General features: G+C 45.4%; 3 protein-coding genes across 3 annotated transcripts in view; 1 reads left to right on the forward strand and 2 right to left on the reverse strand.

The window, feature by feature from the left end:
- Positions 1–547: 547 nt before the first annotated feature.
- On the forward strand, positions 548–1,127 carry LOC128739509 (mitochondrial import inner membrane translocase subunit Tim9). The gene is made up of 2 exons (XM_053835005.1): positions 548–718; positions 811–1,127. Exons 1-2 carry the CDS (start codon positions 668–670, stop codon positions 1,036–1,038), a joined length of 279 nt encoding a protein of 92 aa, XP_053690980.1. The 5' UTR covers positions 548–667; the 3' UTR covers positions 1,039–1,127.
- Positions 1,062–1,855, reverse strand: LOC128739499 (protein yippee). Its single transcript, XM_053834995.1, has 2 exons — positions 1,454–1,855; positions 1,062–1,387 (listed from the first exon to the last, which is right to left on the reverse strand). Exons 1-2 carry the CDS (start codon positions 1,729–1,731, stop codon positions 1,318–1,320), a joined length of 348 nt encoding a protein of 115 aa, XP_053690970.1. The 5' UTR covers positions 1,732–1,855; the 3' UTR covers positions 1,062–1,317.
- Positions 1,856–13,423: 11,568 nt separating this feature from the next.
- The window catches only part of LOC128738730 (protein wings apart-like), a 43,467-nt gene continuing 29,051 nt past the window's right edge, over positions 13,424–27,839 (reverse strand). Inside the window, exons 4-8 of the mRNA XM_053834066.1 lie at positions 24,050–27,092; positions 23,688–23,976; positions 23,537–23,616; positions 15,032–15,222; positions 13,424–14,966 (exon numbers count right to left, since the gene is read on the reverse strand). Coding sequence (XP_053690041.1) covers positions 14,733–14,966; positions 15,032–15,222; positions 23,537–23,616; positions 23,688–23,976; positions 24,050–27,092 — 3,837 coding nt within the window. The 3' untranslated portion in view covers positions 13,424–14,732. The remainder of the gene's footprint in view (positions 14,967–15,031; positions 15,223–23,536; positions 23,617–23,687; positions 23,977–24,049; positions 27,093–27,839) is intronic.

Below are 27,839 nucleotides of genomic sequence, written 5' to 3' on the forward strand. Positions count from 1 at the left end.
GAGTTGTTTTATTAAAAATCAATCATAAATTTGGTTTATTCGAAGTCCCAAATGGAAAGAGATTGCAGGCTTTATGATATGATTTTCGATCGAGTTATTGTAGTTAAGTTTCTATAGAAAGCCATCATTTGATTGAAAATCTTCAATTTGCATTGTATTTTATGAAAACTCTTGGACATTTGCACATTCAATCATTGAGTTTGATTTGCGTCTTCGCTATTTTCCTTTCTTTGATTTTTATCAGGTTCTCTGCAGCAGTGCTGCCGGATATGAAAAGTTATGAAAGAATGTAAGGAACTTGAAAAGACATAATAAGATAGAAAGGATACAAACTACAGATTACAGAATAAATTTTCAAACTACAGATTATTATTGCTGTTACTGAAAATTCCGACTATCTACTTCTACTTCGGTATTTTCGAAATAATGTATTAATAATTTCAAATTAATAATGTACGTAATATTGTAATTCAAAAAACTGTCTAGCAACTCTGAACATCAGTCCTCATCTCATCTGTCAAAAAAGTATGAGCCGAAAGAATCGTTTTGTTTTCATCTCCTGATCGATCCGAGATTGAATTGTAGAACCAGCGTTCAATCAACAGGAATAAAAGTTAAATATTCAACTGTTTCCCCTTCATTAACCACAGCCGCTCAACCTTCAAGCATGGCAACTCAAGTAAGCATCGACCAGCTGGACAAGGACCAAATCAAATCGGTAATTATCCCACCCTCGTTATCAGTAACTAAATAATAACCTCAACTCATCTCTTCATATTTTTTTACCCATCCAACACGACTTCCGTACAGTTCTCGGACTTCCTGCTGTCGTACAACAAACTGTCCGAGCTGTGCTTCGTGGACTGCGTCAGCGAGTTCACCGGCCGAACCATCTCCGACAAGGAGGACAAATGTTCGCTCAACTGCATGGAAAAGTTCCTGAAGATGAACCAGCGGGTGTCGCAGCGCTTCCAGGAGTTCCAAATGCTGGCGAACGAAAATGCCCTCGCTGCGGCCCAGAAGCTGGGTGCAAAATAATATCAAAACACTGCTTGTTGCTTTTGTATCTATACACTAGCGTTTATTGTAACGTTTTATTTTAATAGTTATTTAGCTTGAAATACATTTTCGTGATTAAATATTTGTTTTAAATTTTACCAAACTCCAATGCAAACGACGTCCAAAATGCTAGAATCTTAATCGCTAATGATGATTAATAGAATATGGGAAATTGTTTCTCATTCACACATCAAACACCAAACCCTGAAGTCTAGTCCAAACGACAATTTAGAACTCGATCGGATCGAACAGGAAGGGTCACGGTTCCTGAAAACCCTCCGACTCACTGATAAGTGCGTGTTCCAGAATAACCCGACCTTCCTTGTATCTAAAACGGAAAAAAATCCTCAAATCAGTACTTTCCTATGAAGCAATACGAACAAACAAAACTCACTTCTGTGTTTCCTCGGTGGCGAATTCGTACATCCAGCCGAGCTTGGCCTTACAATTCTTACACATCACATCTCGCACCATGTGCCGTCCGGTTAACATTACACGATCCTGAACCTGCGAGTAGGTCAGATTGACGACCCGCTTAAAGAGGTAGGCCCTCCCCGTGGCTCCCGTGAAACGGGTACTGATCAGTTCCCGTTTGTTGGTGAGATTCGTTTCGCAAGCAGCACAAGCGTACAGCTTTTGGCCGCCGATGTGATCCAGGAAGATTTTACCCATTGTTTCCCGTTATCGGATTGTAGCTTTTTTCTTACGGTGGACAACGAAAAATTTCACTTGACTTGATTAATTAAATCACTAAAATGTTTTCTCGAATTCGTCTGTCTAGCAATCTTTCTTTGTTTTGATACGCAGCTTAATGTTCTTCGAAGCCAGCAGAAAAAAATTATCATGCAGGCCTGCCAGTTTTGCCAAATTGCTTAAAGCGTGCTTAAAGTAGACTTATAAAATTAGTAAAATTCACCATGCAGCAACTGCAGCATAAGCAGAGCCTAATATTTTTGTCCTATTATATTTTTGCAAAGGTTAAGTAAGCATTAAATGTGCTTTTTCCCCAGTTTTGAAAAGATATTGAAAAAATAGTTTGGTTATCAATTTAGTTTAAACGCAGATTAATGTATATTCATATTCCTGGCATTTCTGCTACACATCATACGCTACAGCACACATACAACGATGATGATTCGCTTAATCAAGCACTCACACCAAGCAAGAAGAAACAGTCAATCTCACTCAAGCCCCAATGAAAAAATAATGATTCGAACGATATGCACTAGCTATTAACAGATTACGTCCCGTTTTTTTTGGAATCTGAGACGAAGACTGAAATCAGCCATTCTGATCAGAACTCAGATTCTAATCAGGTAGAGGTTCCTATCCTATATTGAATTGCGCTGTACACAGAAGTCGTCTCCATTCCATTCAATTCGGGACATGGCCATTCGTCGCCAGTTTTGAAGAGTATCGGTAGGGTTCGCAAGTCAGCTTCCACACTACCTGGTTGGCCTAAATTACAGACGGTAGATAATCTACAGACGCGCAAAGAGCGTGGCATAAAACACCAATCGAACCGTCAAATCGAGACACCAAATGAGCAAAGTAAATAAACTTGTGTTTCGTATAGGCATGGAAGACTAAGTTTTGTAATCTACCTGAAATGTTAAAACTTAAACTATTGATTTACTAACAACATATGGATTATAGTTACCTTCCATATATCATATAATGCTTTAAAAAATTCAATTGTCTTGTTCAATTTGCAAAATATGCGTCGTAATGCGCGAAGTTCCACGGAACATACCTCGCGATTCACGCAACTTACTGCTGATTATAGGAAGATTGATCCAATTCTGACTGGTTGCCAAAACTGTTTAAATAAAATAAACAAAAAAAGTGTTGCCCAATTGGTAATTTTTCTCTTTGCGCGTCTGCAGATTATCTACCGTCTGTAGCCTAAATAGCTTTTCCGCTGGGTATCTACACGCCTCGATTCTATTGGATTGTTGTCAAGGACCATTCATACATTCTACTGGACTGCCGTCATACATCCTTTCCACGGGTTTCGGTCACAGCAGCCGGCCGATTCTCGCGATTTGAACAGTAGATGGTAGGTCGAACCATTTAGCTCATTGGGCCCGCCTCCAATCGCTGGATCTCCAGACGTAGAGAGAAGTGACTGGGCCTACACAGCAGCTGTTCTTTACGCTTATCGATGAATTCAAGTACTTACTTACCTAATCAGCTCCAGGCCGTAGTTTCCTCTGCTGTACGAAGAAGTCGTTTCCATTCCACTCGGTCCATGGCCGCAATTTGGCAGCCGCGCAGTTTGCGTAGGGTCCGCAGGTCACCTTCCACTTGATCGATCCATCTTGCTCCAGTCGGATCGTTATTGAGAACTTTTTTAACCGGGCTGTCGACCGACATCCTCCTGACGTGCCCAGCCCATTGCAGGAGACCGATTTTTGCGGTGTGGCCGATGGGTGGTTCCCTAAGCAGCTGATGCAATTCATGGGTCGTTCGTCTCCTCCACGTTTTCCATCTGCACTCCGCCGTGTTGAAATACAGACCCAACATTAGTTTTGTAAACTTAGCAACCTTTGATTTATACGTTTACTATAAATACGACTAGCTCTGGTGTGAGTCTAACTCTTTGTTAATAAACCGTCACTGCGTTAACAACTCGTGTTTCTCTACAGGTTATGGGCTCCCACGCAACAGGTAGCCATATAGTAATCGCGTTCGTGTTAGAAAATTTTCACTCATCGAATTTACTAGAAGTCACAAGTAATTTTTTCGTTGGAAGAACCGAAGAATTCAAGAATCGTGAAAATGGAAGAGGACCGTACTCAACGCATGTACCTGTTTGACGGAAGGAATTTTTCAAATTGGAGTTTCCGGATGGAGGCATACCTGGAAGAGGTTGGTTTGCCCCATTGCATCCAGACGTCGTTGGAAGAGGAAGATTTTTACCAGGAAAACGAGGCTGATGCTGTGGAAGTGGTGACGAAGAAGGAGCGAAAGCAGATACGGAGGAAGTGGAAGTCAATCCTGATCCACACAATTGCAGACTTCCAGCTGGAATATATTCGTGGTTAACGATCTCCCAAGGACATTTGGAACACGCTTAAACACACATTTGAGCGGAAGGGTGTGTCAGGAATTTTCTTTCTACTGAAACAGCTGAGCGGAATGAAGTACAACGACAAGTCGCCGATGAAGGAACTTATTTTCGAAAAGGTAGTACGTGAACTAGAATCCGCCGAGATGAAGTTTGCTAAGGACGTAATAGTATTCTTTCTGCTGCAAACGAAGACAATCAGTTGATAACAGTTTTGGAAACGTTACCGGTAGACCAATGTTCGATGAGATTTGTCAGGACGAGATTGCTGAATGAAGACGTGAAGCGACAACACAGCACCGAAAAGCTGGAACCTGGAATAGCATTTGATGGTAAGGGCAGGAAATTTACGTTTAAGTGCCACGCTTGTGGAAAAATAGGCCACAAACGAACAAACTGTCCCGACTTCAGGCAGGAAAGCCATCGGAAAATCTAGGAAAGCAGAGGAAGCAACGAGCCAATCTATCGGAAACGAACGATGACGTAGCTTTTGTCATATCGGAAGAGGAACCAAGAGACGATTTTCGCTGGATTTTAGATAGCAGAGCATCCGAACATATGGTAGGAGACAAAGAATACTTAGTGAACGTTCGGAAATTGGAAACGCCGATATTGATAAACGTCGCGAAGTCCGGAGTGTCGTTAACGAGTACGTTTGCTGGAGAAGTGAAGATGGTGTCGACGGTTGGAAACGACAGGGTAGACTTTAAGAGCTGGATGTGACCGTCAACCGAACCAATTCAGCCATGGGTTCGGAAGCGGAGAATAAAACGTCTCTGTGGCATTGTCGGTACGGGCATATCGGGAATACTGGCCTGCTGAAACTTATTCGTCACAACATGGTCGAGGGAATCGATATTGGAGGAAGTGATGCCCCGGATTCGAAGGTATGTGAATCATGCATCATGATGGGGAAGCAAACACGTTTGCCGTTCGAGGAGAGTAGTCGACCTCGTTCTGCTCGTCCTCTTGAACTAATCCATACGGATGTATGCGGTCCTTTCAGCACCCCCGCCTCCTGAAATGGAAGAAAAATATTTGTCAGTTTCATTGACGATTTCACGCATTTTATCGCTGTCTATACGCTGTACTGGAAGCATTTCAAAAATATGCTGCAATGGCCACCGTTCATTTTGGAACAACAATTGCAAGGTTAAGTGACAACGGTGGAGAGTATATTAATGCGGAATTCATCGCATATTGTGAGAATGCAGGTATTAGAATGGAACTAACTGTGCCTTATACGCCACAGCAGAATGGCGTTGCCGAAAGGATGAATAGAACTATAATGAAACGGTCGAGAGCAATGCTAGATGATGCGGGATTCAAACGGTCGATGTGGTGTGAAGCAGTAGTGGCAGCTGTTTATACAACTAATCGTAGTCCAACATCTGCACTCTCGGAAATGAAAACACCTTACGAAATGTGGTTTGGGCATAAACCAAATGTGTCGAAATTGCGAATTTTCGGAAGCAAGGCGTTCAGTCACGTTTCTAAGGAAAAACGGTCTACACACTTAACAAAAAGCACCGAATTCGGTAAAATTTTACCGTAATCTAAACAGCTGAACGTTCAGCAAAAATTTCGATGGTGCCAATCGACGTTTGCAGATCATTAATAATGTTTGGTGCAATAAAAAATTTTACCGAACCGATTAAGTGTGTAAGCTTGAAGCCAAAAGCCAAGACTGCTATTTGGTTGGTTATTGTGTTAACGGATATCGACAATGGAATCCAACCAAACCAAAGATTACATAATGTAAGGAAATCTACACGGCTGATCATTTAGTAGCAGATCAACTGCTGACGGGGAGGGAGGTCAGCATTCACTTCTCTAGAACCTCTTCCTTTCATGTATTTTGTTTTCGATACATTAATGACAGGTCCAATCCGTTTGGCTTCAGCTTTCAGTCCGATGTACGTTTCCGCCATCCTCTCAAAGGTACGTGTAATGATGTCAATGTCGTCAGCGAAACCAAGAAGCTGGACAGACTTCGTGCAAATGGTGATAATCGACGCCATAAAAGTTGGGAGAGTACCTTATAGGCGACGTTCAACAGTGTGATTGCGCGGTAATTACAACAATCCAACTTGTCGCCCTTTTTGTAGATCGGACACACGATGTCTTCCGTCTACTGCTCCGGTAGAAGCTCCTCCTCCCAAATCTTGACAACGACCCAGTGCAGCGTCCGCCGGCGAGCTGATCAGCCCCAGCCGCTTTATTGTTCTTCAGCCGACCGATCTCTTCTGCTACCTCCTGGAGGTCGGGGGCTGGTATTCTGTCGTCTTCTGCACGTGCTCCAAGATCTATTGCCATATCGTCACCTTCATGTTCAGCTACATCGCTGTTAAGGTGCTCGCCATAATACTGCTTCCACCTCTCGATCACCTCACGTTCGTTCGTGAGGAGATTACTGTCTGAGTCCCGACACATATCGGCCTGCGGCACATAGCCTTTGCGCGAACGGTTTAACTTCTCGTAGAACTTCCTTTTATCGTTAGCACAGTACAGTTCTTCCATCGCCTCGCGATCTCGTTCTTCCTGCTGACGCTTTTTCCTCCGGAAGACCGAGTTTTGCCTCTTCCGTGCTTGTTTATATCGCTCCAAATTCGCCCTCGTACGATGTTGCAGCATTCTTTTCCTGCACTAATTGGTCGCATTCGCCGTTAGAGCTAGATGGCGGTCTTAATGCCTTTCCAACCATCTTCAAGAGTTGCTGCACTAAGTTGCTCTTCCGTTGGCAGCGCTGCTTCCAGCTGCCGCGCGTATTCCTGGGCAACTCCGGTTGTGCAACTGCTCGAAGTTGGGTCACGGTGTATGACTTTGACGCGTGTTATACACCGTCGATAGTTTTGAGCGCATGCAGTCTGCAACTGCAAGGAAATGGTCCGAATCTATATCCGCACTGCGGTAGGTGCGAACGTTTATAACATCAGAGAAGAATTGGGTCCTAAAGCCCTATGTCGTTTTTAGCTTGAATCGATGAGGTTTGGGTTAGGAACACATATTTTGATATTCAATTTTATATTTTTAGGCTATTGCCGTTAAAAACCTTTTTTTTTTAATTTTGTAAAATTAAAAACAAAAAATAAACATTTGGGCAACCTTATATAGACAAACTATAGTTGTGCATGGTTGTGTCAAGCGATGTCTAGACAACACGAATGTCACGGAAAACTTTTTGTTTACCTTCATGTTCATTTGATAGTGTATCAAAAAGTCAAAAGTTGCAAAAAGTCAGTTTTCGGATGCAACACCCGCCATCGAGATGCGACCGTGTTTGATTAGAAACGCACAGAAGTTTTTGGTCAGCCGTTCGCCCTACTGCTGATTCACGTCGGAGTAGCAGAACATACCAATCTGATTGGTTATACGGTGTCAGTTTCGATTGGCGTTTTTTTTTCATACTGATCTGCGGGGTCGATTGTACCGAGATTATACTGTTGGCCATCAGTTTGACATCGTTTAGTCGTTCTTAGCGCAAACTAGATTTGGACAAAGTCTAGCACCGTGAATCGATGGATTGGAATACATTGCCCGAATCAAAACTTTTATCCGATAACTAGTACAAATTTGATGTTCCACTTCCTCACGACCAGCAAAACGCAGACAAGCACAAGAGACAACTGCGAAGCTGTAACTGTCAAAACGATCAACTGCTCTAATGTCAAACCAGAGTTGCCAGTGACAAAAATTTATCATTGTTGCCAGAAACGTGTTATTTTCGTTATGTCAAGGAAGATCTCTAATGTCAAGGGAGAATAAATTACAATATTTTTGTTTTTTAATTTTTTAATGCTCTGCATCTTTTTAAAAAAGAAAAAACTATACTCTGGTAGTCATAATGGGAAGCTTTATCGTTCCTTCTAAAAAAATCATCTTTTTATCACAAATTTTAGGACCCAATTGACCATCGATGGTCAATTTGGTTTTCTATTCGTTGGTCTGGTGATCTCCAGGTAGCCTTGTGGATATCTTTGCGGAGGAAGAAGGTACTTCGGACTACCATACCGCGGGAAGCTGCAAAATTTACGCATCGTTGGCCGTTGTCGTTCGTTGCGGCATGCAGGCTGTTTGGCCCGATTACCGGTCTATATATAGCTTCTCGTCCTACCTGCGCGTTCATGTCACCGATGACGATTTTCACGTCCCGTCGCGGACGGCCATCATACACCTGCTCCAGCTGCGCGTAGAACGCCTCCTTCTCGTCATCGGGTCTCCCTTCGTGTGAGCAATGCATATTGATGATACTGTAACTGAAGAAACGGCCCTTCATCCTCAACTTGCACATCCTTGCGTTGATCGGTTGCCAACCAATCACACGCTGGCGCATCTTTCTCAGTACTATAAAGCCGGTTCCCAGCTCGTTGGTGGTGCCACAGCTCTGGTAGAAAGTAGCCGCTCGATGCCCGCTTTTCTATACCTTCTGTTCTGTCCAGCAAAGTTCCTGCAGTGCTACCGACTTCGAAGTTTCGGGGATGTAGTTCATCATATATTATCCTATCGCAACCCGGGAAGCCGAGCGATTTGCAATTCCATGTCCCGAGTTTCCAATCGTAGTCCTTATTTCGTATCGACGCCGATTGTTCCGATCCCTATTTTCTTCTTCGTTGTGGGTAACTTTTTATTTTCCAAGGCAGCTGGTTGGGCCTGCCTCTAACCCCCTGTCTCGCCGGAGGACCATCAGGCACAGCACTTACCCCTATTCTGCGAGGCGAGTGACGTGACTATGTTGCAGTCACCGCGAATCAGGTGACTCGCCTTGTCACTTAGGTGACAAGAGTTTCTTACCTAGGTGACACGATTGTCACTTAGGTGACTCGACTCACCGTGGCGAGTCACGGCGAGTGACAATTGTCGTATTGAGTCATGTGACTCGCAGAATAAGGGTGACTGTTTTGAGTCCCCGCTGGCACGAGGACGAGTATGATAATCAGCCGCCCCTAACATGGAGAACAGACGCTGTTTAAGCCACACCCCCTTGGCGAACAGACGCTCGTGTTTGACGAAGCATTTCCCCTACCGCCAAGCTATGGTTACCGCGCCAGTATTCGCGTCGCATCTCCTCACTTCGCTATTGTCAGACTGACAACATTGCCCAGGCTACGCCGCATTTGGTATCATATGACTCGTGGAGGCGTGAGGCGAGAGTTTGTGAGAACCGGAGCTGTGTTTGACGCTCCTTCCAGTCGCGACTTCTCAATTGGTTACAATGAGACCGGATTAAACTTCGTTTCGCCGGTAGCCAAATGTTGTACATCACGTTACCCATACGTTCGATTACCGTTCCAGCTTCCCAAAACCATTTGTTATTTCTGAAAACCTTTAGCCCAGACGTTGTCCTGCGGGAACTAACTCCGAGCTTTTGTGCCGTGCATGCTGTATTGTTCTTCTTGCATACACAAATCTGGACGGCTGACTGATGTAGGTGGATGTAGTTCTTCCATTGTCTTTCCCCCGGTTGTAATTTTGCGAACTGCTCTTTTAAAGGAACCGACGAACCTCTCTGCGAGACCGTTGCTTTGTGGGTGAAACGGTGCTGGCATGTTCACGATAGAAGAAATCTTTCCTCGATCTGGTTGGAAAAGGTTTTTTTGATGCCCATTTTCGGTACGACCGCCGACTAAAATGTCGTCCACGTAACCGATTATACATTCGAGTCCACCTAGCAATGTATCCATTAACAGTGGGAACGAACCTGGCGCTAATTTGAAAGCCCTCTGCGTTCATATGTCCCAGGTATTTGCTTTCATTCATTCCGAAATGGCACTTATCTATACGAACTGTGCAGCCATACTCCTGCAATCGCTCTGGCGCTTTCCATACTGCAAGCGACCGGATGTTAGGGTCTGAAGACAGGCTTGGAAGTGCCTTTAAACACAAGTTGAACTGGCGTTTTGTTACAGAGGCCCATCTTGGTCTTAAACACTGCAGGAAAACGAAATTGCAGCGTAGACACTATGCGAGATTGTAAACTGTTGACACGGTTGCAGTAGGATGCGATCGGCCAGTTCCATAACCCGAACAAATCCATCCAATCTATGCCCAAGATGTCTAACTGTACGTTGGGACTGGCAACAAATCATTTACCCCAGGGGCGTAGCCAGAAAAGTTTCTTGAGGGGGGTTTTACAAAAAAAATCGGACATAGCCTAGCCTTAAGCAGTTTATTCAAGAAATGGGAAATTATTTTCAGTTAAAAGCTGTTTAGGTCGAAGTTGAGTGTTCATTTGACAAAAAAATCGAATTGATATAAAATCAGACAAATGTTAAAATTTTGCCGCACAGTTGGCATCGAGGTATGTTGTGTGTTCGAATCTCGACTGGGAGAGGCTGTAAAAGTCCATAGGATCGAGCCGGCGTCGGTCGACCAAGCTTCACCCACGATCGGTGTGAAATAATCGTTATGTCGGAACCGGTATCCAGTTGCAGGTGTAACGGAATGTCTGGGAATCATCAACGATTGATGCCAACTGGAGATCTGTTCCAATATTACGACAATCAAAGCGTTTCATTACGCCATGTAAAAGCATCACACGCAGCTTAATTAGTTTGAATAAAGTGGATCTGAGTACGCTGACCGGTCTTTTAACCGGACACTGTCCGAGCAAATATCACCTTAAAAATATAGGTAAGCTGACAGATGATATATGTCGATTCTGTAATTTTGAGATCGAGACCTCAGAACATATACTGTGTCAATGCAGCGCTCTAATTCAACAAAGACTGCGTATTCTCGGAGAGGGCGTTCTAACGCCTGGCGAGATATGGTCAGATTAAAAACGGTCAAACGAACGGGGGTCCACGGTAAAAACAGAAGCAAATTTCGATAACGGAATTAGCACCAAGGCTTTGCTTTTTGACAATTCGCCCGAGATTCTCACACAGCACTGGATCCCATCCATCGTAGCCATGATAAGTCTAGTAAGCTTACCCGGAAAGCCGTTTTCGTCCAAAATTTTCCATAGCTCTTGTCGGTTTACGCTATCATATGCGGCTTTGAAATCGATGAACAGGTGGTGCGTGGGGACTCGGAATTCGCGGCACTTCTGGAGGATCTGCCGCAGGGTGAAGATTTGATCCGTTGTAGACCGACGCTCCATGAAGCCGACCTGGTAACTTCCCACAAATCTAATGGCTATTGGCGATAGTCGGTGGAAGATAACTTGTAACAGCACTTTGTAGGCGGCATTCAGGATAGTGATTGCTCGGTAGTTCTCACAATACAGCTTATCACTTTGTTTGTAGATAGGGCAGATACCTCCGTCTTTTCACTTCTCCGGTAATCGCTCCGTATCCCAAATCTTGACAATCAGTTGATGCAGACAGCCGGCCAACTTGTCCGGGCCCATTTTAATAAGTTCCGCTCCAATGCCATCCTTTCCCGCTGCTTTGTTGTTCTTCAGCCGCTGGATGGCTTCTTCAACTTCCCTTATCGATGGGGGTGGCACATCTTCGTCGCTTGCTGCACCAATGTGGTCACTTCCTCCGCTATCATGGTCTTCCGCCTGCACGCCATTCAGGTGTTCATCGTAGGGCTCGATCACCGCACGGTCGTCAGTCAAGATACCTCCATCTTTATCTCTGCACATTTTGGCCCGCGGCACGAAGCCTTTGCGAGATCTGTTGAGTCTCTGATAGAACTTCCGTGTGTCGTGAAAGCGGTACAGCTGTTCGAGTTTTTCGCACTCCTTCTCCTCTTGGTGGCGCTTCTTCTCCTTGAAGAGTCGGGTTTGCTGCCTCCGCTTCTGTTTGTATCGCTCCACATTCTGACGGGTGGCTCTACGCAGCATTTGTACCCGCGCTGCGTTCTTCTCAGCCAATATCTGCTGGCATTCCTCGTCAAACCATTCGTTACGTCGATTCGCTTTATTGGTTGGAGACAATTCGAAGAACTGCTCCGAAACATCACGTGGTGGCTGCTGCTGTGATCCTCCTGGGCTCAACGCTGTTGAATTGAACTCCGCCAATGCTTTTTTTGTCCGCGACGCGGTGAAAGAAAACTGTCTGTAACCGAACCGGAATGCGCTTTAACCTGCGAAACTTCTACCGACTCGTCGCCACTGTTACGTTAGTGGGCTTTCGGTACAGGAATGTAGCCACTAACTGACTAACATAAAAAATTTATCAAAATATGAGATAATATAATTACATGAGACTGATGATTAGACTGAGGTTGACCTCTGATCGCCGATACCCATGATGACGTCTATTGCAGCTGACAGGTATGTCAACGATGTCAACTGATGAACCAATGTGGTGAAGGTATCGGTGAGCGGAGAGGCCATCCAACAGACAGACAGAAGGGTATGTCTTCCAATGACAGGGTGGAAGAATTCTTCCCTCTCGATCTGCGCATTTGTATCTCCGATGAAGATTTTCAGGTCGTGTTTTGGGCACTCACCACAACTTCGCTCAAGCTTGTCCTAAAAGTAAAGTAAAGTCTAGTATTGTCGGTCCTGGGCTACTGTCTTCCAATTCCATCGAGCACCAGCTGAACGAGCAACACCATTTGGACTCCATTTCCTGCCAGCAACCGTGTACTTTGTTTGAGGGGGTGTTAATGGTAAGTCCCAATCTCGCTGCTTTCCGTTTAAAAAGCCCAAAGGCGGTTGATACGGTTGATTCCGATGATATCGACGTCATCCGCAAAACCAAGAAACATGTGAGATTTCGTGATGATAGTCCCGTCCCTTTCCACGTTTTCTCTTCGTATTACACCTTCCAAGGCGATGTTGAATAGTAGGTTAGAGAGTGCTTCCCCTTGCTTCAGTCCATCCGACATCACGAAAGTGGTTGAGGTCGGTTATTATGACGCATGATTTTGATTCATCCAGCGTCGCACGAATCAGCGTAATTAGTTTCGTCGGAAAACTATGTTCTGGCATTATTATACGTTTGACTGAATCGTACGCTGCCGTAAAGTCCACAATCAGATTATGAGTCTGCAAGTTGTACTGCCGGAACTTGTCTAGCGACTGACGAACGGTAAACAATTGATTCGTCGTGGAACGACTCTCATGAAAACCAGTAATGAGGACTGTTTACTAGTTTACTAGATTCTTTAGTAAAGTTTGGAGGATTTACTTTCTTTCCTTGGCGCCACGTCCCGGAGACACTGCGAAAGAGCAGTCCCCTGTAAAATCTGTAATTTATCAAATGTTTGGCCTTCCTTTTATATTTTTACTAGATTTGAAGCTTGAAGATGGTATTGATATGAATCAATAGCAAAGTTAAAGCTCACCATCGGATACGTTATTATTGTCGTAGTTAAAACCCTCAAACGTAATCATGATTATTTTCGCGGTTTTATTAAAAAGTTGTATTTTCCTCAAAGAACTTTGCTCTCTTTTTCTCTCTTTTGTTATGCATCTTAATAATTTAAACAATATATTACCATTAGACTATGTACAAGGCTTAACACGCTAAAGCTTATCACTATTTCTCATATTTCTGTTTTACTTGTCTTACTTCTAGTAATAATTTCTTATTCCAAAAAAGCTGCGTTTACATTTACCGCTGTTTCTTTGCCTTTTTATTATACGAATTATTTGTGTGTGTGTTTTATTTTCACGAACGTGACAACAGCAAAGTGTCACCCTTTTTATTTAGCTTACTTTCTACAGGAGAAGAAAACTCAGTATTGTACATGCTATAGAAACTATGTAAATTAAAATTACAATTGCCAATCGGATCCAGCAAAAATCCCACTGGCCTAGAATGGGAAAACGTTCGCGATCATCCCGTTACTTTTTTTCATTTTCTTCCCTTGCATACATACAATACACACATACACTGATGTATTTGACATAACACTTAGCCAATAGTACTGCTGTGGTAGAGGCGACAATCCGTCGCACGATTAAGCTCCTCACAACACACATACAAACACATACATAAGTATACTAAGTAAGGTATAGTAAACCGGTAAAACCGGTTTACCGTTATTACTACCTAGTAGGGATGCTACGAAACGAGCTTTGTTGTCTACGCAAAAGTTAAACACGAAAGCCGAACGCAAGCAACGCAAAATCTAAAACAAACACAACTAAGTTACAGATTTTATTATCAATTTCGATAGCATTATTTGTGTGCTGGGAAAACCTAAACTAACCTACCTATCATCGAAGAAAAGAAGAACAGTCTAAATATCAAGGGGAAATTAAACTGAACTTTCCTCTCACTTTCTCTCCGATAAAGGAGAACGACAACGTCACAATCTTTCTACTAGGTGCAGATTTTTAATTAACAATTGCTTGGGAAATAGTAAAATGACATTCAATCAATCAGTGTACCACCGTTTCTACACTCTTACGTTTAGCATTTGTTTTTTTTTTTTTTGCAAACGTTTTTGGAAACAGATTAAAATAAGATTGCCTGCCTGTCTGTCTGTTTGGATGACGAACCGGAACGGGTAAAAAGAAGGATCCTACTGTGTCTACTACGAACGATTACAATTCACGAGTAGAGAATGCGAGAAATGTCGGTAGAGTTAGGAAAAATACAACTTACAACAAGCGTCGTCGGGGGGGCATCACTCGTAGTCGTCGTCGTCCGGCTGGAATCACCGGCGCGGCGTCCGCGTCGTGCTGTTCCCCCTTCTATCAGTAGTGCGCGCGGGTTGATGGGCGAGATCCATAGCGATGCGGCGCCGGCTGCTGCTGCGGCTGGTTTGCTGCCGAGCTGGTAGAGGCGGCGGCCGCTGACAGCGCTGCTGGTTGGGTGGTTGACGAACTGCTACTGCCGCCGGAAGCTTCTCGATCGGCCGCATCCAGTCGTTTTAGATTGTCGATGATGTTTTTGGTTTGGCGGACGTGCTGCAGACTAAGGGCGTCGGACTGTCGGTTGAAAAAAATGTGGGTTAGATGACAATTTGGTGAAGGGGAAAGTTTGTGCAACTCACATTTGCCGTCAGATTGAGGAAATTGTAGTACTTTTCCAGTGAGCTCACCATCGTCAGGAAGTTGCCATCCTTCAGGTAGGTTCGAACGACGGTTTCGTTCTCGTCGCTGCCGGCAACGATCCAACCGATCAGCAGGCACACGTAGCTGGCCATCAGCGTGTGCTCCATGTGGTGACCGGCCTTCTGCAGCACTGCAAGTAGAAGATAGTAAAGACAAGCGTGAGAAGCATAAAGCTTTTGATTTATTGATTTTTTAAAGTGCGCTTCGTCCTTCGCTTTTGAGATGCATCGGCAGTATTGCGTGTTCATTGTTTCCCGAATAGTACGGTCAATCGCTGTGTGGTTAGTGATTCAAGTGTGATCGTTAAGGACCTTTTGGACTTTGGAATCAGTCGATTTAAGGATTGCAATACTTTGTATGTAGAGGATAAAGGTCAAACGCTGTTGCACCACTAGCCCAAACAGATTCGCGAAAATGCTGATAGATTCCTCGATTTTTCAGCCAAATCCGGTGTACCACTTTGAAGATCTGTATTCAGATCTGGATTGAATCGTGAAGTATCCCTGTTCGAGTGTCCAGGGCCGTGACTGATATATATTTCATAAAGCTTTTCGTACCCACTGCTATGCCTATGCCTAATCGACTGCTGCAACTATTGCGGCATAACGTTGGTAAATGCCGCTTATAAAGTATTCTCCCAGACCCTATAACGGTGGCTGTCACCGATAGCACAAGGTATCGTAGAGAATCATCAGACGGGTTTTATGGGAGCTCACGCCACTATGGATCAAATTTTTACCATCCGACAGCTCTTCCAAAAACGTCAAGAGTACAATGTACTCACACACCTCATGTTTATTGACTTCAAAGCGGTATACGATACAGTCGACCGCTATGGCTGATAATGCACGAGCACGGGTTTCCAGACAAACTGACCCGACTGAGAGCGGCGAAGGTTGAGGCAAGATGACAGCTCATCTTGCATGCGTTTGAATCTCGAGGTACTGGCACTGCTTGAAGGTTTTCATCGTATAGCTGTTGAACGAATGTTGAAGTCAGACGGCTATAGTTTTTTGTCGGGTCTGCTTCTTCTTCATTTCTGATCTCTATCAAAATTCAACTGGAAATCCACTATCTAATAGCTAACTCTAGTACACCTTTGGTACCACTGCTTATAAGCAGTGTTCGGCACATCGTTTCGCATTGATTCAAACGGTCATAAATTCGGTGGATTTGAAAAACGACTGTTATTGATTTCAAGTTGGCCGAATGTGGCTTCTCGATATTTTAGCCCACTCAAGGACCATGGCGTTCTCCAGCTTCTCTAGGCTGGAGCATTTTTTAGCTCGGAACTTGCTCTCCAAAGTTGGCACAGAGAGAATAATTCTATTGAATTTGCGTCCGGTGAATTCGAGAGCCAGACGTCCACGGTCTGTGACTAAAATGTTTGTCCGTCCACGGTTTCAAAGCGATGAATCACTTTCACATCGCGCGTATGAACGTTCGGTTAAGTTAACCCTGCCGTTTGCGGAATAAAGCAATTGCTTATTTGCGGAGTTTTTCTCGTCAGAAAACGCGATGTTCGGAAATTGATCGCTTTCGGCTAAGCACAGCAATTCTTTCGCTCTCTGGAGTCTAATTCGCTGCTGCTTCGGTTTAAAATCATACTCCACCTCTAGCAGATTAGAGTCGAGCTGTATCAAGAAATTGTTTGCATTGTACTCGTTCCTGAGCTACGGGTCGCCAATTCGTTAACTGTTTCAACTGTCGCATGTCAGCTTCAACCTTCAATCTCTTCTCGTCCATGATTTTCCATAGCGCTTTCCGGTCGATGGTATCATATGCAGCTTTGAAGTCAACGAACAAATGGTGCGTGGGAACTCTTCACGGTATTCATGGCCCTTTTTGGAGGATCTGCCGCAGAGTAAATATTCGATCCGTCTATAGACCGACTTTCGACGAAACCGGCTTGATAAGTTCCCGCGCATTCGTTCGCAAATGGTGATAGTCTGCGGAAAATGATTCAGGACAGCACTTTATAGGCGGCATTGAGAACTGTGATTGCTCGATGGTTCTCACAATCCAACTTGTTGCCCTCATGTAGATCGGACAGATAACCCCATCTTCCCACTCCTCCGGTAGCTGTTCCGTATCCCAAATTCTAACAATCAGCCGGTGCATACAAACGGCCAGTTTTTCTGGTCCCATTTTAATAAGCTCCGCTCCGATGCCATCTTTCCCGCCGCCATGGTCATCCACCTGGGGCTCACTCAGGTGTTCATTGAAGTGCTGCTTCCACTTATCGGTCACCACCTCAAGATCGTCCGTCAGAATACCGCCATTCTTATCCCGACACATTTCGGCTCACGGCACAAAGCCTTTGTGGGATCCGTTCAGTTTCTGGTAGAACTTTCGCGTTTCCTGAGAACGATCCAATCGCTTCAATCGCTGTTAGAAAATTTGGTTTCATCGTCGATATATGTGATATATGTAACCATGTAGCGGCTGTAATCATTCAGTATTGTCTGAAAAAGTCTACTGTCACGTGCTGTTGGCAACTACATTGGGCCATCTTTTTTTGTAATCCTCTTTATTTTTTCCTTTTTTTTCAGGTTATTTAACTGGTCGCTTAATAGCGTATAAAACTCTGCGCGGGGCCCTTTTGTGATGTCAACAAAGTGTCAGGGAGACTTCAAACACCAGTTCTACTTGACGAGACAGGCAATGTCGCCCACTAAAACACAAGTAGAATTCCAAGCATAGTCATCATGCCTATGCTCGTAGGCGGAGGCGGCCCGGCCCTGCGTGGACTCCACGAACTGGCTCTAAGATCTCTCTGCCAAAGGCCGGAATGTCATATTTTAAGTACAATGATGATGATGATGATGATGACGATGATGATAAGAAAAATGATAGATCGAATTTGTAAATGTGCTTTGGATTTTTTGTACTACTTGAGTTGTAAAATGTAGTATAGTGAAGAAGTGGAGGATTCGTCAGCCTTACCTAACACCGTTCCTCAACCGCGCGCCCGCTATCAATATAACAACACAAACAACCACAAATAAACTAATAGGAAAGACAAATTTCGGAGCATTAGTGGTTATCAAGTTATCAAAGCAAATTTAATTTTTCATCCCCCTAGCATTAGCATTTATGCACTGTCCCAAGATACAAAGTAAATTGGGCGCAGCACAAGCTGGACGTTCGCGGTAGTCGACAGAAGCTTTAAAATATAGAGACGCACCCGCCTTCCAACCCTCGAGACCAAAGAGCTAGTGCAGTAAAGCTATGGGCTTAAACATCTCTCTAAGACTCGACCCCTTCCCATCGACATGCCCCGCGGCGGCCGGCCTTCACAGCACAGGACAGCCACGGGGCCAGTGCAAAAATCCTACTGACTCTATCTAGCAGCACCGCCCAGCCGAGACTCGAACACACGACACGAATTGACCTAATTTTCCTATCTGCTACCTAAGCACTTCTATTATTACCCGTAATCATTATAGTGTGGTCCTTCGGCACTTTTGCTTTTCTTTCTTTTCAACGCTTTACTTTCGCCGTAAAACCCGGCTCCTCAGCGTAAGAGCTTTCAAGTCTCCGCCGTGATAACTTCCCGCGAATCTACTTGCTACTGTGTTACCTGACTCATAACGAACCCCTATTTCCGAGATTCTAAAATCTCTCATGCTTTTAGTTTTGGAGTAAACATGTAATTTCTTATGTTATATAGTTGATATTTGTATGCTCTATTCGAATTTATGATCAATTAAACGAAAAACCACAAAGTTGAATGCTAACCACTACGCCGGGGCTGACCCCCTTAAATTTATTGACAGTTCTTTCATTCATTATTATTGTAGAACGGAACGGAACGGAACGAAAATTTAAGAAAGTTGATTAGATTAGATCACTCAAAATGGAATTCACAAAACTAATGCAGCTCAACTAATCCCAGATCCTCCAGTATCTTAACAGATCCACTTTCAGATCTGTCAATCTCCTTTAATACTACCCGAAGGCAGGCGGGTTCTTGAGTAACCTCGCTCAGAGCCTGTACTAGGACTTCATAGAAAACAAAGCAACACAGAACTGTTTACGGCTTGCCCATGAGACATGTAGTTCCATTCGTATAACAGAAAACATCCGGTCATTTACTTCCTCGTGCAAACTTCACTGGCCCATTTAACGTCCGCGTATCCAATCAATCGCCCAGCAAAGTTGTACCCTAACTTCCAATACTTCGTCTCCTTCGAATAACGTACTACTGGTTGTATTACAACCCACCATGTCTCAATGCAGCCACGTAGCCAGGGGAGGCCCTGGGTGCCTTGGAGGAGCCCCCCACTCCCGAAATATTTTGGCTTACATTTAAAAAAAATTCAAAGCAGAATATCAATACCACAAGCTAAAACTATAGCACAAGCATATTTTTGATGAGTGCGCCTTTGAATAACAATATAACCGACATCGTTTGTATCTATTGTCTTTGAAAATTCTCAACTATGTAGCCCTCCATTACTCGGAACATTCGGCATTGACAAAGGCGACTGTTGTAATGAATCGCCGATGTTTTTATACAACAAACAAATTAAAACTTTATTAACTGTAGTAAAAGTACAGAGATTGAATGCGGTGTGGTTTTCACTAAATGCGAGTCGTGTATGTTCTGGTATGCAATTCTAATGTTGCTATCGGCTGACAGCGGTAGACGGCAATCGCTCTGACAGGGTGTGTCAGACGATGAGTCGACCAACATCCAGGTGGTGCGTAGTTGGTTCGTAGGGTGGTCCTCCCAACACCTCCCCCTCTTAGAAGAGATGGTACGGCTCATACCTCACGGGTGGTCTTCTTGCTCTCTTTCTTGTTCGGCTGACTCTGGTTCTGCTGGTTCGGTTGTTGTAGATTCACGTAGACCGCAGAATTCCAGAAGTACGTTTTTAGCGGAATATGCGTAGACTGCTGTTGTACTCGTGTTGCCGGCTGTTCTGACTCATACCACTTTTTCAGTTGATTCGCATGAGACCTCACAAGATCCCGCTTACCAGGTAACCACACATTGTAGATAACTCGTCCAATCCGTTCTAGAATTTGACCGGGTTCCCATGACCAGGTATTGTTTCGGTAAACCTTATTCCAAACCAGATCTTTGGCATCGTAGTTTCGTGCTTTCGTGCCATGTTTCCGGTTGAATTGATCTTCCTGCTTGGATTCAGCTTGCTTGTGGTTGCGAAGTTGACGGTTTCAGTAGATCCATTCCCGTTCGTAGTCAGGCCAATAGACGTAGTTACGAGCTACGGACCGCATCCTTTCTACTCCTGGGTGTCCCTTGTATAGAAGGCGTAGAACTCGATCTTGGAATTTCGTTGGAATCACTAGTCGTTCCCCGTAGGTGTGACAATCGGAAACAACTGAGACTGTCGCGCCGCTGATAGAACTGCTGTAACTGTGGATCGTTGAATTTGGACTGATCGGACGGCCACGCTGTTTGGACGAACTGCTTCGCCTGTTTCAGGACTGCATCCGACTTTGTTTCAGTTTGAATCATCTTGAACGTAACTGGGAGAACTTTCACTGACTGCTTGACGATGTCTTCCTTGGTTTCTTCCAGCTCGATCTATGCGATGACGCAGTCTTCGTTTGGACGGACGTGGCTGTTGATCAGACGGGACAGGATACCTGCGTAGCCGAAACTATCCGTACTGACATATTTGATGCTGAAGTCGTACAGCAACAAAGTTAACGCCCATCGCTGGAGTCTGTTGGCTGTATACACCGAGATGCCCTTTTTCGAACCAAAGATAGCTAGCAATGGCTTGTGGTCCGTTTTCAAAAGGAAATGTCGTCCGAAGATCTTCCGATGGAACCGTGTTACTGCGAAGATCAACACCAACCCTATCTTCTCGATTTGACTGTAGTTGGACACGACTGGTGTTAGGCTTCTTGACGCATACGATATCGGCTTCACTGATCCGTCTGGCAGCTTGTGGGCAATTCGCGCTCATATTCCGTAATTTCACGCATCCGCTGACACTATGAGTTCCATGGTTGGATTGTAGTGCGTGAGCGCTAACTGTAAAATTTCACGGAATCGGTTGAATGATCGCTGACATGCATCCGACCAAATCCACTTTGCGCCAGATTTCAAGAGTTGATCCATCGAGAACCGTAACTATTGCATTTCCGGAATGTACTTTGCGTAATAATTTACGGCACCAAGATATGAACGGAGTGACGGAACATCTTGAGGCGGCAGCATGGTAGCGATAGCTGAAGTTTTTCCCGGATCAGGTCTGATGCCATCACCATCCAAGATTTGCCCTAAATATTCCACTGCTTCCATGTTGAACCTGCACTTTTCAATTCGCACTGTAAATCCGTATTCTTCCAGACGTTGAAGCACTTGTTTCAGATTCAGGTCATGTTCATGTTTCGTACGTTCTCCCACTAGCACATCATCCAAATAACCACTGCGTCCATGATCTGCTGGAAAGCATCCGGAGCTGACTTGATTCCAGGCGTGAGGCGAATATAGCGGAATAGACCCTTGTGGGTGTTGACTGTCAGGAGAGGTTGATCTCAAGGGTCCATTTCCACTTGGAGATAGGCATCGGATAGGTCAATATGACTAAAGACCTTACATCCAGCCATCTTGGTAAAGATGTCTTGTGGTAGCTGAAGCGGACACTCAAGAACGCTATTCTATTCTTATCAAGGGCCGGTTTTTCTCGAAAATCACCAACGTACGCTCCCTACGGGATACGGATATCCACTCGGACCATTACCTAGTAGCAGTACATGTGCACTCAAAACTATCGATGGTTTATACCTCGCGACAAAGCCGCCCTTCTCGGTTAAGCATTCTGCAGTTAAACATCCCGCCAGTTGCTGAAAACTACGTGCGCGTACTGGATGAAGCTCCGCCTTCTTCTGTGGAGCTAGATGCTTCGACCCTCGAAAACGGATGGAGTATGATACGGTCGGCCATTAACGAGGCCGCAACCTCGGTGCTAGGAGTGGAAACCTCGAGTGCACGAAATGATTGGTTTGACGGGGAATGCCAACAAGAGGTATAGAGAGGGAAAAAAGGGCTTGGAAAAACTATCTAAGCATATCAACGAGAGAATTTGGCCAAGTAACGACGAGCGCGGAATGAGTTGGCCATAATCCTGAAGAAGAAAAAGCGCCAGAAGGGGGACACAGATCGTGAGGAGCTACACACCTAAACCTGACGTGTGTAGGGACGTGGGAGGGGATCTAATCACAATGAGCGCGAGCTGGTCGACAGACGGAAGCAGTATATCGATGAGCACCTCAACGGCGATATAGCAATAGGAGACGCAACGGAAGTTGACCTCGAAGTGCCTACAAACGACAATTGCGTGCCGGCTCCCGATCTCGAAGAGAACCGGCAAAAAATTCGTCTGCTGAAAAATAGGACTACCGGTTTGATTAGCGCTTTATACATCGTCAGCCTTAAGCGGCGTATGTTCCAGTCTTTAAAAATCCTATGAAACATTCTTCTCAACAGAAAACAAATTAGCAGAAATCATATTGTACGCAAACTTTTGAAAACCATTAGAAAGTTACTTGTGTTACATCATGTAACTTACATGAATACTTAGCTAAAATAATTAATTAATTAATTGGAAAAACATTCTGTAACATAAACATTAAATATATTTCTTAAAGAAATGGTTTTCTGCATAATAACTTGGCCTTCTTCAAGAGGCGAGTGAACCTCTTAGGTTTAAAACTTCTCTAATAAAAAAAATGGCAGATTATTGATGTCGTTCAAGTAAGCTTTCTTCCTTAGCGGTGTAACTTTTGGGTACTTCCAAGTATCATGGAAGCTGGAACATTCTATGAACGGGTTGAATAAATAAGTAATGTGCTGCACAACTAACGGTAAAATAATCTTCATGAACTCAATTGGTAAACCGTCCCATTTCGATAGATAGCGTTAGACTTGATGTCCCAGATGCCGTTCACGACTTCCCAGTTCATGAAAGGAGAAACTATACAACGATGCTGAACTGTTTGGTAAGCTTGTAAGTTTGCTAAGAATGTACAATTCACTTCATGTAGTTCTAATTCGCAGCCCCATACTAGTCCAAAACGTCGAAATCATCTGCAAATCCTAGGAGAGGAGGCTACTGTTGCTGAAAATATGCTGGTCTCGATTAACTTTATCGCATGCTGCTTTGAAGTCGATAAAAACATGATTCGTAGGCAACTTCTCACGGTTCATGCAGCACATTATATTTTAGTTCAGTTTAGTTCAGTTTGCGGTTAGAAAATTCCTCTGGGAGTGCAGGCCTCAGATTTAACCGTTTACACGTCGTTCCCTGTATAGCACACTTCCATCGAATTTAGTTATTGCAACTTGCTAATGACTAAAAATAGTCACAAATGAGTTGTTATAACTTAATGTGACGGAAATGTGCTGCTAGTATCGCCAGAGGCGGAATCAACGCTAATATTTAGAGCCAATAAATACTTACATTTGGTAACTGTCTCCTCGAGGTCCTCGTTCTTCTGCGATTTGGCATCCAGGATAGCATCGGTGTTCTTCTCCGCATACCTACAATCAAAAACCACAATCAAACCACCCATTCTTCGTTTGAACTTCACTCCATCAAAAGCAAAACCTACCGCGCCAGTTCATCCTGTCGGTAGAAGTACTCAACCAGCGCCTGAACGGCCATCTGCGCCCCTTTACGGGAAGCTTCGATCGTTTGATTGAAATCATCCGGCGCCCGCGAGACCATCAGATAGCGCCGATTGGCTTGGGTGTACATCGTCAGGTTGATCAGCAACAGCAGCACCAGAATGTTCATCTCGAAGATGAACTTCTGCGGCACGTATTCACCGACCCGCAGCAATAGATGCAGACTGGTTTCGATCACATTCGGCAGGGCACCGATTACACCGGCTCCGTACGCTAAAAGAAACAAAAAAAAAACAAAACCGATTATTTCTTGCCAATTTAGTAGAATAATTCTAATCGAACCCACCAGTCTCATCGAACGGATGCGTCAAGGTGATGAACAGCTTCAGTATCGGTGGAATCACCTCCCGCAGTACGACTCCTCGGTCGTCCTTAGGCGTTCGTTCGTCGGTCGGGTACAGCACGACCTCACTATCAACAAGCTTAAAAAGCCTCGCCAGCGTATGCACCAGACTGCCCTTGTTGTAGTTCAGAATATAGCTCTGATTTTGCTCGTTCAAGATGGTAACATTTTCGAGCACCCGCAGGCAGCGTTCGATCTTACGCAGCTTCGATAGCAAATCGTCCGTCCACTCGACGACGTAGTCGGAAATTTCCCGACAGCAGTCGGACACAGTTTTTATCAGATGGTCCAATCCACCTAGCTTGCGCAGTTCGTCCTTAAACCAATCGCCCGCCCGTTTCGAGGTCATCGAAAGCAGCGTCTCCATCGCTAGCGAACCGACGGTCAGATTGTCCAGGTCCATGTGCTTTGCCTTGCCGGAGTTCTTGATCTCTTCGCACACCTCCCGAACCTTCTGTTTGTTCTTTTCCAGCTGGGCTGCAGTGAGACCTCCATCGGAGCTGGACAGGTGGTCCGTATCCAGTAGATTTAGCATCAGCTCCAACGAGTCTCGGTCGAGATCAACGTTCAGAGTGTCCTGCGACAGAACAAACAGAATAGTGGCCGTACAAAGGCCGAGACTCTGATCCAGATGAGCATCTCGGAGGGCTTTGAAGAACCGCGTCACGATACCGTGCGCTCGTACGTGCATCCGGAAGGCGGGAGTCATACATTTGCTGGCCAACGTCACCGCCGACAGGCAGCGAGTGGCATTCGGTGTGTCCGGTTGCAAAGCCGACAGGATATACTCGACGTCATCGTCCATCTCCTGTGATTCACCGATCTCCTGAATCTGATGAGCGTTCTTAACGTTCCGCACCACCGTATAGTACGGTTTGGCATTTCTATCACACCGCAGTTTACTGTCCACATCGTCAAATTCATCGTCTTCGAAATCCATGCTGGAAGCTCCACCAGAATTACGCAACCTGGAGCTCACCCTCGACAAGCCGGATGGTTCCCCCTCGAAGTTAGCCGTCTTCTTCTCGGCATCCGTTTCCCCTGCCAGGGCCGTCTTATCCTTCCCATCACCGTCGTCATCGTCGTCCCACTTGTGCTTGTAGACGTGCCTCTTCTTGTCCGCTGCTTCGGCACTTCCCGTCAGCGGGCGGCTCTTGAAAATGCTTCCCTTCTTTTTCGATATCACCAACTTAACCGGCTGCGGCGTGTGGTCCTGCTGTGAGTCCTGTTGCTGCTGCTGTTGCTGTTGGTGATGCTGGAGGTTTCCGATTGGAATGGTGATGGGTGGAACTGTGAGCGTGCTGGTCGGAGCTGCTGCCGGTACGGTGCTGGTGTTATTGCTCGGAGTTTCCCCGAGAGGTCGAATGTCCTGCAGCAACTGTTGCTTCTGTTTGGCCAGCTCTTCGCTGCGGAAGTACGAACGTTTGAACTTGTTTTTGATTTTGTACACGTCGGTCGGTTCCGGTTGGTTTTCATCCTGAACGTTGTTCGCCGAGCCGGAGGTAGGTTCCGTTCTGCTTGCTGCTGCTGCTCCACCAGTGGTCGTGAGATCCAGTCCGCCGGCCGAAGCCGGCAAACTAGACTGCATAGAGGCTAGCGCCGATTCGCTTTCGGATGATAGTGTGAAAGGGGGTGGACCGGACTCTTCGGGGTTTGATTCGAGCGCTGGATTGACGGCGGAGGCTTGCTGGTAATCTGGTGGAATCACATTTTTCTTCCGCCGGCTGTACTGGCGGGTGGCTACCTTCTGTGCGGGGGCCACCGTAGGGGGCGACGGTTCCCGAATGGGCTGTGCCGGTGGAGATGCTGGTTCTGGTTCAGGTATTTGATTGGGTTTTGCCACCACCACGTTGTTGTTATTGTTGCGATTGCGGGTGGCTCGTCCGAATTTTTTGACGGCCGGTTCCGGGGTTGCTATCTCCGCCGGAACCGGTACCGGTTCCGGCTTGGACACCACCTCCACCTGAATGTTTTTCATTCTACTTCGGGTGGCTCTCGTCGCTGTTCTCGCACCCTTTAGACTGAGCTTCAGAACCTCGACTCGCTCCTCTCGCACCGGTGGTTCTTTCTTTTCGTCTACCGCAGCGGCGACGGTTGGGGCGTCCTTCTTTGCCTCTTCTTCGCGATTCTCCTGCGTATTTTCACTTTCAAAACAAATCTCCGAAGGCGGCGCCGCCGCCGTTGAACTGTTCTGCGACAATTCCAAATCACTACCACAGTCACTCGAACCTCGACTGTGAATTATCTGACAATCGTCGGCCGCCGCTAGACCACCGTGTTTCGGTGTATTGTTGGACGAAGCACTGCCAAGAATTGAGCTCTGCGAATCGAAATCGTCACCACCGGAGGGTGAAGCTAGAGTACGGTACAGTTCGTACGCGTCTGTTCCGGGTAGGGGGAAGGTTGGACGGTTCGCCGGTATCACGATCGGATCAACACGCAGATCTTCCGCTACGCCACCTAGCAGTTCCAAAGCTTGCCGATCTTCGTCGGCACTGTCCAGTTCGTTGGGGTCTTTCTCCTCGGCAGTACGCTTCGGTCGCTTGCTGGTTCGTCCCTTTTCTCGAGCCAGCACTCGCTTTTTGAAGTGCCGAAGCTCTTTCTTGCTTTCTTTCTTGCTCTTGCCAGCACTGCTACTGCCACCGCTGCCTCCGTTGCTAATCAAAGCCGACTTGCTAAGTGAGATTTTGATTTTGAGATCTTCCTTTTTGGGTTCCTCGGGGGGAGCCGATTGCGCCGCCGCTGTTGGGGCTGCCGGTGCTGGTGTTGGTGGTGATCGCGTAACGATTGTCGGAACCGCAGTTGCCGTTGTCAGTACTAGTGGGGGCACCGTGGGTTCTTCCGGTGCGGCGGGCGGCTGGGGTGGAGTTGACTGTCGGACAGCAGGCGCTACCGGCGTGGGTGGTTGCTGCTGTGCGGTTGTAGTCGTACCGTGAGGCGGCGAATTAACATCCTCGCTGTCGGTGCTGATCAGCCGAGAGGTGCCCTGTTGAGAGGAAAGACTTAGATTAGCACAAAATAGTAGGATAATGTTCAAAACAAACATTTCATTTGAACAATATTCACGACAAGAGCTTTTCAATGATATTTCTCTTAAGAAATCTCTACATGGTTGGTAAATCATTGGACACGAGAATGCAACTAAAAACTTCATTATCCAGCAGTTCCTACCTCGACCCGTACGTAGGGCCAACCAGGATAGGAGCAACCAATAGGAAGACTGAAGTCTAACCAGTAGCAGCTCTACCAGTAAATGGTTTAATCGAAGGATCCCCGTGGTAGGAAACTCAGAGCGCAATACAAACATCATACGGCTTCCGGATGGATTAATCAATACAGAATTTGGTGAATGAAAAAGAACAATGATTATCGGGGACTCGGTACATGGAATGTTGGGGCTCTACTCGATCCAGCACGTGTAGGTTTTCTGGCCAGACAGCTGGGGCATACGGATGCGGAGGTTGCAGCCATCCAGCAAATGAAGCAAACGGAAGTGGGAAAAGTGAATTCCAGGCGTCAGATTCTTTGACGGGCATTTCAAACTAGTACCAGATTTACTACGGTGGCATATGTGTAAGCATAGTAAGGCATTAATTTTGTACTACTTGGGAAACCTTTAAAAGCTTAAAAATGGCCGTATATACGTCCTGAATTGTAGCAAACTGTTTATCTTTAGTCTTGGCTTGCAAGCATTTCTGAAGCCTCTGTTCCCTCGGTATAGTCGAGTTATTCC

The sequence above is a fragment of the Sabethes cyaneus genome, chromosome 1, assembly GCF_943734655.1.
Source record: "Sabethes cyaneus chromosome 1, idSabCyanKW18_F2, whole genome shotgun sequence".
In the NCBI taxonomy this organism is placed as follows: domain Eukaryota; kingdom Metazoa; phylum Arthropoda; class Insecta; order Diptera; family Culicidae; genus Sabethes; species Sabethes cyaneus.

Bases quoted from the DNA above. Each gene is read 5' to 3' on its own strand.
- LOC128739509 (XM_053835005.1), top strand. From the start codon at position 668: ATGGCAACTCAAGTAAGCATCGACCAGCTGGACAAGGACCAAATCAAA. The intron at 719-810 runs GTAATTATCCCA...ACTTCCGTACAG, and splicing joins ACAAGGACCAAATCAAATCG to TTCTCGGACTTCCTGCTGTC.
- LOC128739499 (XM_053834995.1), bottom strand. From the start codon at position 1,731: ATGGGTAAAATCTTCCTGGATCACATCGGCGGCCAAAAGCTGTACGCT. The intron at 1,388-1,453 runs GTGAGTTTTGTT...TTTCCGTTTTAG, and splicing joins GCCACCGAGGAAACACAGAA to ATACAAGGAAGGTCGGGTTA.